At 38.8% G+C, this 20173-nt stretch overlaps 1 protein-coding gene across 1 annotated transcript in view; it reads left to right on the top strand.

Annotated features, from left to right (window-relative positions):
• KCNK10 (potassium two pore domain channel subfamily K member 10) overlaps positions 1–19757 on the top strand; it is a 57149-nt gene extending 37392 nt beyond the window's left edge. The window contains exons 6-8 of the mRNA XM_036384784.1: positions 7378–7564; positions 10640–10782; positions 12730–19757. Of these exons, the coding sequence (XP_036240677.1) occupies positions 7378–7564; positions 10640–10782; positions 12730–13350 (951 nt within the window). The 3' untranslated portion in view covers positions 13351–19757. The remainder of the gene's footprint in view (positions 1–7377; positions 7565–10639; positions 10783–12729) is intronic.
• The last annotated feature ends 416 nt before the right edge of the window (positions 19758–20173 follow it).

The following is a 20173-nucleotide window of genomic DNA, read 5'->3' as shown; positions in this document are numbered from 1 at the left end:
AGATAGGGATGGGGCTGGGGTAGTCACATTGAACTGGTGGAAAGATTTCTTTTAGCACCTGTCAAAGCTCTACCTTTCCTAAACTTTATTGTTTGTCTATGTTTGAATACATCTGATCAACTCTAGCTACTCTTTCACTTAAAGATTCAAGTTCTTTTTGGAGATTTTTGGCTTCTCTGTTGTCTTACTGCAAAAGTGACAGGAATTCCTTCCCTGAAAGTGAATGGAAAACACAATCTGGGGAAAAAACTTAGTATAAGACAGTAACTGTGTAGAGGAGAAGCACTTAAAAATGCAGCCTTTTTTCATAGTCTCCCCTCTGTTCATAGATTTGCTCTGTTCAAGACAATCTCTTAATTACATAACGTTATGAGCCAGCATCAGTGTGTTATTACATCAGCTACTAAAAAAAATAACTGAGCATATTAATACTTCATCTTTTTTTTTTTAATATAGTGTTATTCACTGCTATTTTCTGTAAGGAAAAAGGTAAAATTAAAAAAAGATATATTCACAAAAGTTCTACAGAGTAACTATCTGATGCAGTGATCTATCTGCCATCTGCTGGCATCCTGTCTCTGAACAGAGCTGTCAGGACAGGGTGTGAAATCCAACCTCCTGTTGCACATTCACATTATTATTCAAAAATTATACAAGGTTTATGAGCTGAAAGTTCAGGGTTCAGACCTCAGCCTAGCAATTTGCTGAGTCATTTCCACCAAAAAAAAGGCAAAGAAATATAAAAAATCAGTGATTAGAAAGGTGATTTACAAACTCAGAATAAATGCATGTAAACAATCTCAGCTCATGATCTGTTCTTTTGCCTGTCACACCTTAAAGGTCCTTCTAAGAGTCACATTTCCCTGAGCAGGGTTAACATAGGGGTGCTTGAAGGCTTGATGGTGAGGGTTGTCACTGCATTACAGGTGGTGACTCCTAATCAAGAAGAGCCAAATTTGAGTTCTGTTTTAGGTTAAACCACTGTCTTCCATACATTGGGTTTATTCTTTGGATCACTTACCCCTTCCATTATATCTGAGCTGCAGAAAAGCATTTTTTCTGCACAGACCTAAGATAGTAAGCTAGTACTAAAAAATCAATTAGAACATCTATGGATCCCAGATTTTGATATTTTAGGCCATCTAACTGGGTATTTAATTTAGTTAGTGATGCTTACATCTATTCCATTTCAAGGAATGCAACTTAAGTGTAGCAGACATTTTGCTAATTTTGTTCTTATCCTCTGGTCTTTGATGGTGAGTATGTTATACCAGGAATGGCAAGATCAGATCCATTCAGGTACAGGGAAGCTATGTGAAACAATCTTTATTAACCCATTTTTGCACTCTCTGGGTGGGGGGGACATAGGTGTAACTCAGACATGAGTTGAAGGAGGGAAGGGAGGAGCAACACATTACAAATTCGGCCTCTAAAATTGCTGAAGTCTATGCCATCAACTGCTGTCCTTTGTCTGCTCCAGTGTTTGAGGAAGGCCTATGTATATATGGATTTTTCTTATTCAATTTGGTTTTTTGCTTCTTTTTTTTTTTCCTTGGTCTGAATACAGCTCAGCCATAACAGAGGTTTAGGATCATAATTTTTATTTTTGTAATAAGCAACATGCATAAATTAGTGGGTCCACATCAGAAATCCCTCTGTGTGCTTTCTAGTGAGAGGAAGAAGATGGAAAAGGGCATATAAAGCCTAGAAAATGTCTGAGCCAGTGTTTCTGTATTTTCATGACACAGTACTCCCATTATAACTGCAGCAAGATCCATGCAGAGATTTACAAAAATGACATTAGTGAAAGCTACTGCTCTGTGAGAAGCTTGTTGCATATTCCATCTGGGTCTAGACAAACACCCTACAGAAATGTGGTTTTATGGGGAAAAAAGATGTTAAAAATAACATAAATCCTTCATTACTCTGCCCTGTGTCTTGTATGAGTTCAGGATTGTGTCTCCCAAGCCTAATAATAAATGTGACTGCTTACAGCTTTTAATATCTGTCTCTCTCTGGTACTGACTACAGTTAAAAAGCAGAGGATGGATTCTGCACCTTCTTGTGCAGCCATAGCAGCATTCTTTATAAAACATGAGGACTAAAATAACAGTGGGGCACCAAGAGGTTAGAATGTATGGGAAGCCCATATCTGGTAGAATGGTTCAACCCCCTTTTTATAACCCGTGGAGATGTCTGAAATGTCATCTATATTTTAACATATATTATAATTCTGCTGCTTGTTTTCAAGGAGTGTTGTCTTCTTCACTGATGTGGTTAGTAGGTCCTGGCTGGCAGCAAGCACCCATGCAGCTCTTTGCTCACTCACCTACAACGATGGAGAGAACATGGGAAGAACAATGGAATGTTCTCTAAATAACCTCATGGGTCAAAATAAAGACAGCAAAGTCACTTACCATGTACTGTACTCTCACAGGCAAAACAACCTTGATGGTTGGACTTTAAATTAATTTATTGACAATTAGCATAAAAAAATTAATTACTGAGTTGAGTGTTTGGAAACAAAATCCCCACAAACATTCAAAATGCCTTTCTTCCCCATTTTTCAAGCTCAGCTTCACTCCAGACACCTCTCCTCCACCCATGTTGTTACTGTGGGTCACCTTCAGTCCCTCTGGAGCAGCAGCAAATGGCACAGGGGTTGGGGTCAGAGCACAGTGGTTTCTCTGCTGTTCTGAACTCTTTTACTCTGTTCCTTTGCTGGTCCTCCATGGGCTGCAAACCCTGCAGTACTGGCGTTGTCATGGAGAAGCTCCCACTCACCTGACCTTGTTATTCCCTTGTTCTGTCCTCTTTCCCTTGTCTTCTGCCTGACCAGCCTTCCTGCCCTTTCTTAAACACACTTTCCCAGAGGTGCCACCATGTCATCTCAGTGGCTCATCTGTGCCCTGAGGTGGGCCTGTTGGAGCTGACAGGAACCAGCAGTGTCAGAGAACAGAGAAGAACAAAATATTGTTATATTTTTCTTAGGTGCTATGTCCAAGTCAATGATATTTAAAATACATTTCATTTCAGTCTCATTTTGAACATGAAGGAGCTTGGACAAGTTACAATGAAATCCACAGTGACTGTTACAGGCAGCAAAGAGGTTGATGTGACCAAATCACTGATGACCAAGCCAGTGCTGTGCCAGTCTTTCCATATAGCCTGTTGAGAAGAGCATCACACTGTGTGTGCCAGGCTGAGCAGAAAGACAAGCAGTGTGAACTATGACTGCCTGCACCATCCACAATAGCTTTGCAAACATATTTTGACTAAGGACATATCAAATGTTTGTGAGCTGATATATGTGATATTCTGGTTTATGGCTTTGGTACAAAGACTGTCATTCCTAGTGTTAAAATATTTTGGTCTAGAGAAAGTGATTTAGAAGACAAGCTGTTTAATTAGTGCATGGGCAGAGACAATCTGTTCTCAGAATAGTTGGCAGCATGGGGAAGGGCAAAAAGTTAAGAGTAAGTGAAGGGAACAAAAGAAATACTAAAGAAATATGTTTTGTTTTAAATGTGTTTTCTCTGCTCCAAAATACAGAGCCTTTTGGAGAGGTGAGGACAGCATTTTCCATGCAGGTATATTACATTATCTCTAAAAATCTGCCATTGGTCATCTAGCAAAAAAGGTAGCCAGCTTGCCTGGAGCCTTGGGGAGATTTGTCAGGAATTCAGAAAAGGAAAAGTTTGGAAGACAGAAAAACCATCTGAGCTCACTGTGAGCAGCAAATGTTCCAGTGCTATTTTTGATTTAGTAGTACTGTATAGTGGGGGAGCTTTCTATGAAATGACAGGTGACACTACAGAATCTTGGAATAAGCTCATACGAAATATGCTGTCCATGGAAATATATATATATGTTCCACATATTTACCATTTAGTCTATTCTGATAAATGACTGTAGCTTCTTTTGATCCCCAACTTCATGCCTCCTCCTCCTTTTTCATAGGAATATATATCAACTGTGTGGTCTCAGTTTGCAAACTTAAAAACACTGTTTGGTGCTTTTATTGTCAACCCTCAGGTCAGAAAAATTGTACCTCAGTAATTCACCTGAAGAAAGCAGAAAGCATAAAATAATCCACTATGCTGGCTTTGATCTATTGGGCCAGAGAGAGAAAAAAGAAATAAAAAAACTCCAGGTTTATTTTAACTCCTGAAATTATTAAGTAAGACCAAAACTACTAAAACCCCTGTATATATAATACAAAATGAGGAAAAAGTGAAGATGCAGTTACTGATGGAAAAGATGGATAACTAAATTCCACTGATAAGGGTGTGTTCATTGCTCTGTCTGTCCTTACCCCTCTTGGCACAAGAGCAGATTGACAGGAGGTTGTTTGAATTCATGTAAGCAAGTAATGTATGTAAACTAATTAATGTAATCATCAGTAATGTTTGGCCAGTTTAGCACTTAGCCACCTCAAGAATAAAATCAGCACTGTCAGTGGAAAATGGGAATGACCCTGATGGGTGCACAGAAAATTCTCAGTTCTTAGATACTTAGATTACTTTGATGTTTTTCAGATTAGTTCTGGGTGGATTTAAATTGGTCTCATTAGCCGGCACTAATTTATTTATATTTGAGGAATGACTTACAAATCATCTGCTTCATCACTGTGGAAGGAACTTGTGGGTAAACAAACTTGAAAAGAAAGAGTGGAAAACATCTCTTTTAAAGGTGTTTTAATTTTACTTAAACAGCTATAAGATTAGCTACCTTTCTTGGAGGAAGAGGTTTGTTGTTTTTCCTTTTGACACCTATAAAAAATTCTCTATTCATGTCACAAATATGGGTTCAGATTATTTCTTAGCCTGGCAGAAGTTGCTCAGCTATTTGACAATGTTTCGCTCCAAGCTGAAAATACTATTTAAAAGAGAAATTTGCGTGAACTTATTCAGACTTCTAAACCCCTAGTGTTATATAATGTGATTATTTATTTATTTATTGTAATAAAGACTTGGTGTAACACTGCAGTGGATTGAATTTTGTAGTATGTCATTATTACAATGTACATATTTCATTAGTCAGTACAATTATCCCTTAGCATTTTTATTCATCTGTAACAGTTAGACTCTACTGTGAATTTCCTCTGAATGCATGCCTAACTGTAAAAAGACCCTCCTTTTCATGTCAGTCCTGCATTTCATGTGTTATTGTTCATTAAGTAATTCTTTTTCTGAGTCCTGCTTTTGTGTTCTTTTCAGCAGCTCTAAAAATGCTGTGCCTGATTCACCATTGCTTTCTACCTTCATTTGTACCCTCAGCTGCTCTGCTTTTGTGTCAGTGACAAAGGTGCACGATAACCATGAGTCAGGCCTTTTACAGATCCTTTCATTAACATTGTTACCATTTTTACTTAAAAAACCAAAAACCTTTGGCTGAGTTTATTGCTCCCAGACAAGGGGATGTCCTGAACATTTGTTACTCTTTGAAGGCCATTCTTTTCATTCCTTCCTCTCTTATGAGACAATTCTGACACATACTGAAATGCATTTTAATTTTTGCTGTGTGGGGACTGGAGGAAGAATTATTATGCACTACTTTGATGCCAGGCAGCTCCAAAATACTTTTTGTTCAAGGATGTCCAAGAGGCACTTGTCTCCTAACTTCCACAAGGCAAGGCTTCTGACATTTCATTTTTACATATCAGGAAACTGAAGCATTTAGTAGAAGTAAACAAGTCACCTTGGTCAAACTAGAAACTAAACCTCAATTTGGTTAAACCCGTATTCGCAATGAAAAAAGGCAGGGGTGCCAATGTAGGACACTATGTAACACCCATGTGATCTGTTCCTTTCACTACTCATTGAATAAATCTGAAATCCTGCCATTGTGAAGGTGTGTCCATACCTCTTAAAGAAGATAGATTGTCCTTTGGTATTTTAGCAAAATACTCAAAATGACTCTTTGGAAAAAGAGGTGATAAGGAATGAATTCAGATTTTATATTTTTTTGTTGCTTTTCCTCTTGGTACTTGGCACTTTCTTCCAGTCTTATATTTGGCATTATATTGTTAATCTTATTGAACTATTTCTATTCATCCAGACACAGAAAATAAACACACACCCAAATGAAATATTAAGCATAGGGATCATATTAAACAGTTTCAGAACTAAAAGTATGAAATATATTTATGCTACTAGTTATGAAATCGTACTAAAAATTGCTCCCATTTTAGGGTAGCACAGTATTGCTCACAAGCTGGTTAGATATTAACCAGTTCAGGCAATATCCCTTCTGTATATTACAAAGATAACTTCTGAGATCTTATTTCCTGTCTAGGCAGTGCCTTAATCTGAAATGAAATCTCATTCCTGGGTTAAGGGAGATGCTTGATTTGAAAAACTAATTTGCAAATATGACTTACAGTGACCTCCACATTGCTTTTTCAGAATAAATAGAGAATTTACACTACCACTGAAATGAATCCACAGTAATGTTTCTAGTAATTTACAGGCTTCTCATGAAACTTTATTGGGTGCTGAGATTATTCACAGCAGAGAAAATCTGAAATAAATCTGCCAGAGTCAATTGTGTTAATCTAGGCTCGCATCAATATTAATAGAAACAAAATCTAAGTATATATTAAATAAATTGAGAGTTTATATGATTTAGGAGTGTAAAATATTACAACTACACTTTATTTTTGAATTATTTGAATTATTGAATTCAGTTTATAGAAGCCAGTAACACATACTCTTTGTTCAAGAGCTTTCCAGTGTGGATTTACATAGGTAATTTTATCTCAGGCTGTTTGGTATTTGACATAAATCCTTTTTTTCTGGAGTAAACCAATAATACAGTTTTCTATTTTTGAAAAGGCGATTTGACCTTCATATTTGTGAATGAAAGCTGGAAAACCTGAGTCTAGAAAACAAAAAGCATGAATTATTTCTACATAAAATTGCACCTTTTCAGTGAGGGAAAAGGGGTTTATTTTCATTTTAACCTTGGTCCTGTTTGTTGAATGCTTGGTGCTGGTGAGGCAATGTGGGTGTACACATACTTGTATGGAGGTGTGAATGTGCACTTTTTCTTAGGCATTGAACCTGATATGGAGCATATTGATGCTTTTCTGAAGCTCAGGAATGTTTTTCCAGGTGGTGTTTGTGGTAGATTAGTCACTTCCTAGTGCATAGAAAATGGGAATCATGATAAACTGGGGCCAGAAATGGGGGTTTACTGTTACCTGGACAGGACTCTCACTAACAGGGAGAGAGGGTTGTATTCCCAACAAGCTCAGAAAAAGGCAGAAAGAGACATACCAGGTGACACCAGCAGAATCAGTGTGTCATTCACAAAGAAAACCGCTCCAGAAATCCACTCAAACATTTTTTGTTTCCTGTTATTTCCTTTTTCTAGAATAAACAAGTGAGTCAAACAAAGATCCGGGTGATCTCCACCATCGCATTCATCCTGGCAGGCTGCATTGTCTTTGTGACCATTCCTGCAGTTATCTTCAAACACATCGAGGGATGGACAGCCTTGGAGTCCATTTACTTTGTAGTTGTCACTCTGACCACTATTGGCTTCGGTGACTTTGTAGCAGGTGAGCAGCTTTGAGCCAAGATGCTCTGCACAAGGGCCTTGGCTCTTAGAATTTGCTTTCTGATGTAGAGAGGAGGCTCTTCACCATGTGTTATGTTCCAGTGAAATCATGCCAGGTGTTTCTGTTGGGATTACTGTGCAGTACAACACCAGGCTGATTTAAGGTCCAGGTGCCTTGCCATGTGTAGATTGTGAGCCTTTGGCAGCGGAGATAACGGGAGCCTGGAAAGTCCTGATTATCCTTTATCATGCAATGAATTATGCAAAAGTAAAATTACTTTCCCATTGAATTAAAGATTTGTATTAGTCCATTAGTGCTCAGTCTGAGGCTGACTGCAAGAGCAAGCAGCCCAGATGATGAATGGAGGAAGCTTTTACAAGGGACAACTGAGCCATAATTTTGTAGAATTCTCTGGTCAGATGCAGTAGTGAGCTGCTACTACAGGAGCTGCAGCATTTCAAAACCTGCATTCTGTTTCCTAACCTTGGCTGAAATTTTGACATTGCAGTTGACCTGCTAAGGAAAACTCTTGTAGGAGAGAAGGACTAATGGGGTATGTATCTCAATACTTGGGGGAGACTCTCCAAGATTAATACAGTGCAAGCAGGAACTATAAATGTCTACCCATATACAATTTCCAAAGAGGGAATTGAGATAGCTGGCTGGAGAGATAAGAGAGACATTTTTTTCACACAGCTGCTTTGCTAACAAAATGGTGGTTAAAATAAGTGAATTTTTTCCCATCAGTGCATGACCTCTACTCCTCATTCCTGTCAGTGGTCCTAATTAAAGGTATTAAGTTGCCTGTGTTACAAACAGTCAGGATGTGCTTCTTAGTCCCTATAAACAGAATGAGTTAAAAACATCAAATAAAACTACAAAATTTTCTTTGTTGAAGGACAGTAGACAAGTCTTTTTCGTAGAGAATACTCTAATCTTCCTTTTTTTATGACATACTGGCATAGAAGACATGAATTATTGAGGAAAAAAAGTCACTGAACAAAGAAAGACCCAGATATAAAAAAGAAAGTTTTAGAACCATTCAGTTACAGAAACGATTGTGTGAGCTTTGCCCATTTTAACCACTTAGATGTGTAAAGGAATTAACTGAATTCTTTGAGGTATCACAGTATGAAATAAAAATAATTTACAATATTTTTCTTAATAATACAATATTTCAGTATTGTTTAATAATGTGATAGTATAAAAAAGCTCTGAATAATAAATTTTTCTATATGCACATGATTAGGAGAACATAATCCACAGCTGGGTGGCTACTAACAAGCATGATTTTTCAAAACTCTTATGGAAGACCCTGAATAAGAAAACTTCAGAGGCGTTTTCATTATAAGAGTTTAAGGCAGGTGATCACTAGGAGATTTGGGGTTTATTGCTGGTTTTGAGAGAGATTTTCTGCCCCTTTTATTTTCTGTCACTTTAATCTTTCAGTATCTTTGTTCCTTCAACAACAAATAAAAATACTCTACCTTGATGGTTAAAACAGTGTCAATGGAGCTATGCTGGCTTATTCCCCTAGAACAAATCCCAGCTCTTGGGAAACTAGGAGGTTTTTGTACTACAGTTGGAAATAAAATTGTGCATGGAGCCTGAAAAAACACAATGTCTGATAGGCTGAAAAAAGTGGTCTCATGCTTTCTCAGTCACCTGATTACTCTGCAAGATAGATCCAGACAATCTGTTTCCTAGTGAGTTCCTCAGGGACATGTATGATCAGAAGAGGCTTCTTGTACCATAGCAACAGCAGTCCCTACCTCCCATTGTTTCAGACTCTTAAAGACTGGAAAAAAAGAGTGTGATTCATGCAGTCTATGGGGAGAGATTAACATCAAAACCAATGTTTGGGTCCCTGCCAAGTCTCAAATGTCTGACCTTCTATGGGGTGTTCAAACATTGTAACTACACTCATATTGAGCCTTGATAAAATAAAAGAGTCACAGAAATGTCTCAGATTGCAAAAAGCCAAAGGGGAAATGCTGAACTGCGTTGTCTGGTGATTTTAACAGGGAAAAACCCTAAAATCTCTCTGCAGTCATACAGAGGAAATATGCAGACCTCTGCCTGAGTCTCCTGGCAGGTTTGCTCTTTGGGCAGGGATTTACACAGGTATCCCCAAGGGGATGTTCACTTGCATTGAGGGACATGGCAGTGCCCATGGGGCTCTGCAGACTCTTTCCTGCTGACTCTCTTCCACTCAGGGCTGTGCTTGCCTCTCACTGGCTCATTCTTGCAGTGCACATAGCACTGTGATGGGACTGAGAGTCTCAAAAGTGTGGTTGCTTTCTTTTGTAAAAATTTCTGCATTTTACTCTATAGCAGGCAGAAACCTGGCCCCTACTGCACTTATTTGGGAGTCTTCATAGTCCATTAGGTATGCCAAATGTCTCACTTCTTGTTTTGCCAGCTCACCCAGAGACTTGCATGAAGAACAAGATAGTATATTTGTTGCTTGGTTTGATCCATATCTCCTATGAAGATACTGTCCAGAGAATGCATCCCTCTGAATGATTCCCAAGACTGTACAATCTTATTTTCAGGGCTAATGCATGGTTGGCTTCCTGTCAGATACCCTGATTTGGAAGAAAAGGCTACATTTCTTTATTCTGCACACATATCTCTCAATCCTGTAGCTAAACCCAAATAGTCTCAAAACTCTAAAGGGCTTGATCTGTAAATTTTCTTAACTGTGAGGCTGCAGGCAGTTCGAATAAGGAAGACCAGTTATATTAAATTTTTTTCTTGGACAGATGTTTGTGCTGTTGCAAGTACTATCCAAGTAGAATTTCAGAGCTGCTTCAACCTATGAGCAGTATAATGGAAAGTATTTATTGAGTGCTCTGGCAGATCACATAGCACCAGAACAATAGGTAATTTTGAAGACTTAAATTAAAACAGACTGGGTTCCTCCCATCTGACAGGCTTTTTGTCTTATTATCAGAACTACAGTACTGTTGACAAGAGTTAGGAAATACTTTTAGGCATTTTTCAGAATTGCAGATATTTTGTAATGATTTTGGCACCTCATGATTTGTAAGCATAATTATATGCTTATTTCAGGAGGAGATGCTGACATCACATACATGGAGTGGTATAAACCCTTAGTGTGGTTCTGGATCCTTGTTGGCCTTGCCTACTTTGCTGCCGTTCTGAGTATGATTGGAGATTGGTTAAGAGTCCTCTCCAAGAAGACACAAGAAGAGGTATGATCAGTAATTTCTCAGCAGTTTGTCATTTTACAAGAGAGATTTAAGGGCCTGATTCCTGCTTGTCTAAATAAGGATGCTGCTCTTCATGACTTGGGCTAAATATGCCCTGTGGTTTACTGTCTGCCTTTGGTATACAGTTAACTCTGATCTTTAGCTCCTTCACAAAGGAAGAGAAAAAAACCATGGAAGCAACCAAGGCTGTTACACCTCTATCAGTACTCAAAAATACACAGAACACATCAGTAGGATTGCAATTACGGAATGAGACACCAGCCTTCACTCTGAAACTAGTTATGAAATCGTACTAAAAATTTAAGTGTCCTCACCTTAAAAATTAGGAGATTTTCCTGTCTTTTCCTATGCCAGGGAATGTGGTTCTGAATAGAAGTTTAGATTCTGGTCCCTTACTGTGTACTCTGTTTTTAAAAGTTGAAGAAACTGAGTAGTCAGCATCAAGGAGAGCATGATTAAATTCACTCAGAACATGCCCTCCCTGATTCAAAGAAGATGCTGCTCTAGTTCCTATTTTTCTATTTTTCTCTTTCTATTTTCCACACTTATTTGAGTGTGGATATTTTCCACACTCAAATAAGTGTGGAAACCAAAAAGGCAATTGCCATGCCTCTAGAGCTGAAGCCTGTGGTGGAGGATGTTAGTAATTTAATTTCAAATTTTAAGGCAACCCTGCATTTCTAGGAAATTTTACCTGGCAGGGTTAACCAAATAGCAAAATTTGGCAGGGGGACAGTGCTGTTTCTAATTTTTGTAGGCATCTGCACCACCCAAGGCCTGGTGCATCCCCCATGCATCTCCATTAATACAGGGGACTGCAGAGAGCACAGCTGTTATGTTGATCATCAGGCACCCACAGGGAGGAATCTGGTCTCCCACACAGATGCCTTCTGCCACAGTGCTAAATGGACACCTGCACATCTGGCCTGCAGAAAAAAAGATGACTCCTTGTGGGCTATTGGATGCAAAAACTTGAGTTCAGGCTGCAGCAGCACAAACAACTCATTGACCGTGGTGGGCTCCTGCAGACACTGTACTCCTAAATCTGTTCTTTAGCTGAACTTTGAGAAAGGCTTGTTTTAACTGAAATATTGCTTGGTCATTTAACTTGATTTTTCTCATTTTGGAAAGTATATTTATTGAGTACCGACATTGCTTGGTGCTTTATTATTAGCCATTATTCCAGCCTCCAGTGCAAAGGAGTAAAACAGAGAAAGACAGTAGGACATTCAAGGACATAGTCATACTGCCCATACAGAATGTATGTTGAAAACTCCTCCAGATGGTTTGACGGTGTGGTATTTGGACAGATGTGCAATGGAAATCTCCATTAAAGACGGCTACATTTGTCCCTGAAAATGAACCCTAGACTGGGGGAGTCAGAGGGCCACTTGAAATTAGCTAATGGGTATTAAACATTAACTGCTCTGTGACCCCGTGGCTCTAAACAGAACCTTCAGTGGGACTAAACGTCTGCATCCATGAGCAATACAGGAAAACACATTCCTGTACTGCTGCACTGGTTGTTGTGTTGTTCTGAAGTGTATTGGTTTAACTGTGTGTGATTAACTTTGCCCACTCTTGACCATCTACTGCTGACATTATGAGTCAGGAATTTCATTCTTAATCAAGGATGGATTAGTATGAACATGTCCCATGATGTAACACAGCTATAAAATGTATGGGGTGGCAAAGTCACACAGGCAGATGAGTTCTATGTCACATAAGCCATCAGTTGGTTTGTTTAGAGTTTGCCCAGTGTAAGCCCTTTACTACTGAAGTTTGGGACCAGATGGATGCAGTGGAGATGGGACCTCTTCCAAGTTTCATGCCAGAGAAGAAAGTGCTTGTGTTACTGTTACTGTTCTACAGGAAAGATTTTTCTTTTTTTTTTTTTTTAATTAATTTCTCTTTCCTCATGTTGTGAAGGTTGGAGAAATAAAAGCCCATGCAGCAGAGTGGAAAGCAAACGTGACGGCCGAGTTCAGGGAGACGCGGCGGCGACTCAGCGTGGAGATCCATGACAAGCTGCAGCGGGCAGCCACCATCCGGAGCATGGAGCGCCGGCGCCTGGGCCTGGAGCAGCGGGCCCACTCCTTGGACATGCTCTCTCCAGAGAAACGCTCTGTCTTTGCTACCTTGGAGACAGGACGCTTCAAGGCCTCCTCTCAGGAAAGCATCAACAACAGGCCCAACAACCTGCGCCTGAAAGGGTCAGATAAGCTCAACAAGCACGGGCAGGGGGCATCTGAGGACAACATCATCAACAAATTTGGATCGTCCGCTAAGATGACCAAAAGGAAAAACAAAGATGTCAAAAAGACCATGCCTGAGGATATGCATAAAATTTATGAGACCTTCAGAAACTATTCTGATAGAATACTGGATGAAGAAAAAAAGGAAGAGGAGACAGAGAAGATGTGTAATTCCAAGAATACTTCTAGCACTGCAGTTCTGACCAACTCTATCCAGCAGCACTCAGACCTGGAAAATGGAGTGATTCCCAATGAAGCCAAAGAAATGAAGCAGAAAAACAAAGTGTTACTTTAAGACAGAAGTTAAATGTTAAAAGATGTTTGACTTGAATTAACAATGTTGGTGTTTTTATATACGTATATATTGAGACACGTGCCTTATACAGACTCCTTATTCAGTCTGAATTATATAGCATCCAAGAATATTTCACTGTGCCATAAAGACTCAAGCTTGCTCTGCCAAAACAAATCAGGAACACAGCACTGCAGAATGGCAACAGAAAGCTACGCACATGGAAATTTCAGCCTGTATAAGATTACCAGGGCAAGACACAAAGAAGGGCTTGGACCATGGCAGTATCACCAGAGGGCTCCTACCATGGTGTGATATTAGACAAAGGACAGCTATGCAAGAAGGGCCTGTGAAAGGGATGAAAAACAGTGTATCTTTGTAATGGAATATGCATCCATAAAGCCTTTCCCTGGTGATTAAAAAAAGGAGAAATGATTGGAGTGAACTAGACACTTTCAGTAAGGCTTAGTTTACGTTTTGGCACGTGATCCAAGCTAGATTTTTTTTTTTTTTCCTATACTGGAGTCAGATGCATTACCTTTCTAAATGCCAAAAGAATGTTCATGGACACAGCTAGCAGCTGAGTGCTGGTTGGAAAATCAACATAGACATAAGTAAGGGTTGGATTGCTCTTTTCAGTAAAAAAAAAAAAAAGAAAAAAAGAAAAAGAAAAAACAAAACAAAAAAAACCTCTGTGGGTATTTATCTTAAGCAATGAAAAAAAACATAAAAAAGAAAATAAACAAATGGATTTTTTTTTCTCATGTAGGAAAATTCAATGTAAAGTCACAGCAAGAAAGTGCATATGAAGAAAATACAGCATTTCATGTTATGTTCTTTAAAAGAAGAGAAACATCAATTTAATGATATTTGGCTAAAAGTATAAAACAGTGGGCCAAGTTTTTTTTTTTTTTTTAAGAATTTATCATTCACACCTTCCACCACTGAAAAAACCCCTTCTATTTTAATGCTGTAAGACTATAAGGACAGAAGGGAAGCTGTAGCTTTTGCATGTCAGCAAACTGCTGTTCTCTAGCTAAATCTGAATTTTTAAAAATAGACATAAAAACATATATGCGATTCAAATGAGGGCCAGAGCTACCATAGAATCTCAGGGCTCTCTGTTCCCTTTTGCTGGGTTTGGTTTAGACATAAGCTGCTGTCATAGTCTCAGAAAAAAAAAGAAAAAAGAAAAAAAGAAAAAACAAAAAAGAAATTTAGGAAAAAAATATTGTGGTAATCTTTTAAGTGCTTATAGCTTTAAGTGCCATTAATGCTGTCATATTTTTTAACTTTTTAAACAAGTATTTTGAATTATTTGGTTCATTTTCTTTCAAGTACAATCTTTGTTGGAAACTTGCTATCCCTTTTATAGATAAGAACTAAAGATGATCTCTCTGCATTTCTAGACTAAAGTGAAATGTAACTAAACTGTGGGCATTTTTAAAAATCCTTTGTGCTGTCTGGGCATATGAATATGAAAAATAGAATTGTGTTTTCAAAGAAAATGCTGCAAAATAATTAATGGGAATTGCAAACATACTAAATTTTTATAGTGTCAACCTGTGGGCTACTGGGAGGGCGATTGCAGATAGAAGATTATGCATGCTGGAAATGAGATACACATGATTGTACCAGCAATGTTTTCCCTGAGCTTTCACAAAATCCTAAATATTCTTGCAATTCAAACTGTAGGCTTATAGGTAAGGTAAGCATGGATATTGATTGCAGAGACTCATGCAAGCTAGTCAAACATGCAGACATCCACAGGTCATGCAGACACAGACTTTTGGAATTGCATGCTGATGTCTACACACACAAAACTGCATGTATGATTCTCTGATACTTTCTGAGATTTTATGCACAATAAGACAACTCAACATCAAACTGGCCACCAGAATTCAAGATTGCCATGGCTATGAACAGAAGCATGGCACTGTGTATGCAGATTTTGAGTATACATATTTGCATATCTAATAACTCTGCTGAAATTGCAGGAGGGAGCCAAATTCCACTAGTGCAGAGGAGGAAAGAAGTTTTTAGTTTGTTGTGTCTGCTGGTTACTTCTCTTGAAATATCTTATCATATTTCTAATTTTGTTATCTGTCTGAAAATCAAGGAAGAAAAAGCAATGTTTGAAAAACTTCAAGTCATTTGGGATTGCTCTAACTCAATATGATCCAAGAGAAATTGAATTCTGCTTACTTCACCAGTGAATCTCTGAAGGTGCAGGGCTGCGCTCTGGCTTCACCTTACCAGAGACAGGACAGTAAGCTCAGACCCTGGAGAAGTTCCACTTAACTCAAGAGCTGCCATGGCTTCTGGAGACCTTCGTGCCAGACAGCCCTGTGCTTGGTTTCACGCACACAGTGGCTGGTGACCATCCCAGGATCCCATGCTCCTCAGGCCCCAGGCAGACACCAGCAAGGTGCAGGTCTCCTCAAGCTCTGGAGCTCTTTAATCCACCTGTTACTGCTGGTTTTGGGCAGGCCTTGAGTTCCACATATAAGCAAATGTTCTGTAGTCTTATCCATGAGCATCACTAATTCTGTAGTGTCAGGATGGATGAAGCGTATCTGGACATAGCAAGGCTGTTCAGATCTGGTGTTTTATTGGTAGGAGGTTAGGAGTGAAAGCTACAGTTTAGATTTGTGTTTGAATTTCAGAAAAGGTTCAGAAGTGCTAAGATGTACAATTAGGGTCTGAGAATTGCAGTAATTCCTTGTTACATCATCCTGTGCTTTGCATCTGTGAAGGATCTGACACTAAAAACATCTCATCTGACTCTGAAAGCACGCAATCCATTCAGTTTTGCAAATAATTCTCCTTGGTTACCAAATGCCAAGATCAATATCATGCATGCAGTGTTATCTGTTCTTCAGATGAGTTCTCACAAGAAATGCTTGCCTGCAATAGAAGAGTTCTGCACAGTCACACAGACATCTGTAAGGATATGGGAGATGCACTTTCCATATATGAAATATAAAGTTTAGCCATTGCCAGGGCATTTCTTCTGATTAAGGTCAGGGAAAGTAAAGTCTGCCTTGTAGGAATTATCTGTGTGAACAGGGAATTGGACAACAGAAAAATCACAGAAAACAAATCGACATGGAAAAGTGAGGAGGCAAAATTTGTTGGGCAAACTCAGAACTGTTAGCTCTGATGCAAGACAAAGACAATGACATCTTGGTATAGTTTTAATCTTAACTTTCTGAGTTGTCAATCTGTCCCCTGTCCATATTCTATGTGATGGTGTGTGTATATCATTCTAATTTCTGATTGGCCATGCCATGCAGGAGCCCCTGGCTGACATTTTATCAGCTGTTTCTTCAGCATCCCCTGGTTTGGGATATGATAGTTCAGGGACAAAAGGTGATGCTCAATAAACTCAGTGAGATACTGAGCAGAGCATTTGATGACCTTTTATAGGAAAACAAAATGCTCTCTTTCATTCCTCTCCATTTCTATGTCTGTGAAACTTGCTGAGAAAGTTACCAGGCTATGACAGGAGTAAATATTTTCTGCTAGATGGTTGTCTATTAAATACCTCAATATACATAATTTTTATTATAATGTGGGAAGTGCAAATGGTGTATTTCATAGGGGGCCAGACAGAAACATCTGGACACCTAAGATGAGGCTAAATTGCTTTTACCCTTTTAAAGGGCATCCCTTGGTTTTAATTGTCTGCAACAACTTGAGAGAGAATCTCAGTTCACACATCAAGTGTTTTTATGGCTAAAATTCTCATCTTCTGGCATTTAGTAACACCTATTAAAAAACTTGTAATGTTATTTCTAGTGAGGCTATTCCACCATTATAGAAATTTTTTAGCAAAAGTAGTCTGAACCACATCCAAAACTTCTTTCTCTAAATTAGTTTATTAGCTTATTTCCCAGCAGCCTGAAAATAAGGCTGGGTTACTGAAGGGTGAGTTACTGACTTTAACTCTCTGATCCTGCCCTGAGCATAACATGACTTAACATGGGAATTGGGACCTGAAAGAACAAGGAAACATGGATTTTCTGTAGCTGCAGCCCTCACACACAGAGGATGACTCAGCTGCTGCATCCCTGTAGCTTTCAGCTCTACAGTCCCACTTTCCACCTCTTTGTGCAGGAGAATTCTGCTACGCCACTTTGGGGATCCTTCTGAACCATTAACCATCATAAGCATTGCTGAACTTGTGCAGCTACTAGTTTTCAAAAGATTCGTAATTTCATTACCACTTAATAGGGAACATTATTTCTAATAAATCCTAGAAATAATAGTAAATAAAATACAATAATCCCCCCCTCACCAGTGATTTATATTCATGGAACCTGATTTGGATTGTGGCCATGAAATTATAAATCACTCAGGCCTCTGCTGCCTGGCTTTAGGATGTTGCTAGTACCAGTCTGCTTCCTCCAAAGCCATTAAAGGACTATGCCAGAGACATTCTGCAAAAGTCTCTAACCCATAATAAATGAAATTATGTCTGAGTTCAGGTTATCAAAACCTTGTCCTTAAAAGCCCTTCATTGAAGTATTTGTATTTATGCTGTACATGGGCTGTTTATTTGCCAGCTTTGGTTTTCTCAGGGGTTTATTTGTGTTGTCAGGTTGCATGATGTCTGCTACTCTCACTTATCCCATCGTCCACTAGAAATAAATTACAGGTAAAGACCAAGCATCATGTTATGTTGTGTACTAACCTAGAGCAGGAAGTCTTCTACTGAACAGATATGAATTTGAAAGGTGGCTGTTTCAGTCTTTCCTGTACATTTACTTGTTCTGAGCTATGTTTTGTCTAATCTAGGCCAAAATCTGACCCTGTACATCTCTGCAGTAAAAAGAAGCTACCTTGTTATTTTTAAGCTTTTTATAGCAAAGGCCTGATGTTATAATTAATCTCTACTGTGAAATTTATACTTACTGGAATGGCATTATATCAATACTAAACACAAATAAGCTGAGCTTCAGAAGCAGTTCCCTAGGCATTTAAATATCAATGAAAACACAAGGCAAATCGACACAAATCTGTGGAACTCAAAAAAAGGCTTGTAGATTAATGTATGAAACTGGTTGGCCAAAATGTATCACCAAAATAGTAGATCTGAAAATTCCTTTGGGTTGCTGAAATTTTCCCAAGGTCCCCATCTCTTTACTATCAGTAACAGTTACTGTCCTTAATACCATTGTTAAACTGGACTGTGTTTTTTCCTTCTGCCACTGCAGTTCATAACATTGTTAGTCTCTGTTGACTTGTGCTGTTGAAATCATGGAGGAAGCAGTTGCAAAAGCTAATTTGGAGTTGTCCTGGTGTAGCCAGTGCATAATCTGTGAGCTGGATCATGCTGGGATGGGAAGGTCACCCTAAAGGCAAGCCTTATTCACCCCACTGGTGAGTTCTTAGGAACCAGCTGAAGAATGGCCCCGTGCTGGTACCCCTCTCATGGCTCACATAACTGGCTCTTGCACACAGGTTTACAGGTGATGCCTCCTCGCTCCATGCAGGTGGATGAAAACCTCTTGTGCTCCCTCCTCTCTGGTTGCAGGTCATATCTGAGCTAGGTCTTATCAGCAGGAAATGACAGGGCTGCTGCTTTGGGGGAAAGTGGACATTTCTACAGCATTTATCCTTTTGAGGCAAAGAGGATCTGCTTTCCCTCGCTGATCTTCAGAGCAAAGCAAAGGCAGGTGATACTTGGCATGTGAGAATACTTTTGTCTCCCAAATACATTCTATCCCCAAAGTGAGAGCTGGATGCTCTCAAGAGGAAAGCTTATGGTGCGTGCTGTGAGATGTAAGCTGAACATACCAGTTTTCAGTCTGGTACTATTTTTCAAACCACCTTTCAAACCATTTAGCAGTTTCTCAGATCCTGGATTCATATAGTAAGTTTAATTAGAAAAAAAGCAGATTTTGTGTCTAGATCATATCTTCCCAACAATTTAAATTTATTCAGGGCAGCTTATCAATGTAGTTTTAGAGTGATTCTTTTCCAAGTTCTAATAGAACTTGATCTAGATCTTGGACAGTACTGAGAAACCACTATTAGTCATTTTCAGCTTTGTATTTTAAAAAAGAAGTTTCTTAAAATTTGGGGAAACATTTTTTTGGGATGCTGTTCTAAAATTTTTTCCTGATCAACTTCAAATTGTATTATAAACAATCAGTAAAACCACTTGCAAGGGTATTTTATCTACTTTCTTGTCTCTGTCCCTCTTTCACTCTTTCTGTAAGATTCAATGGTGCTTTAGGAAGGCAATCTCAGAAAAATGAAAATTTCAGAAATGTCATTACCAGAGTGCAGAGCAGAATGTGCTTGTACCAACTTGATAAGTTTTGCTGCTATTGTCTTTATTTTATGATGTAATGTTTTGAAAGATTAAAAAAATTGCAACAAAGACCATCCAGATGAAAACATTTTCCTTGTTGTTTTTTTTTTTTTCCTTCTCTTTCTGTTGTCTTATCATCCAACAATGGGAGAGGAACTGTAATAAATCTCCTCTTTTGTGTATCTCTAGAAAACAGTGCATGCTGGTAATATCACTTTTGCTGGAAATTTGAGCTTGTGTTTGCCCCTTCCTTCTGCCTTTCCTCTTTGGTTGATGATCCAGATTCCCGTATTTCCTGGGTGTCTAATTTGGGAAGCCATGGTGCTGGACTGGTTTCAAAAGAGAGACACAGATTTCCAGCCATACTTCTGTTCATACTTAGCCATTTCTTCATTTAGTGACCAGTCAATAGGGAAGCATGAATCAGAACGTTGAGGAGGCTCTGGCTCTCTTTCCTAGTTTCTTTACATAGAAACTATTTGCTAGAATGACTGGAAGAAGAAG

This window comes from Molothrus ater, chromosome 6 (assembly GCF_012460135.2).
Source record: "Molothrus ater isolate BHLD 08-10-18 breed brown headed cowbird chromosome 6, BPBGC_Mater_1.1, whole genome shotgun sequence".
Classification (NCBI taxonomy): domain Eukaryota; kingdom Metazoa; phylum Chordata; class Aves; order Passeriformes; family Icteridae; genus Molothrus; species Molothrus ater.
This window is presented reverse-complemented; position numbering and strand designations above follow the sequence as displayed.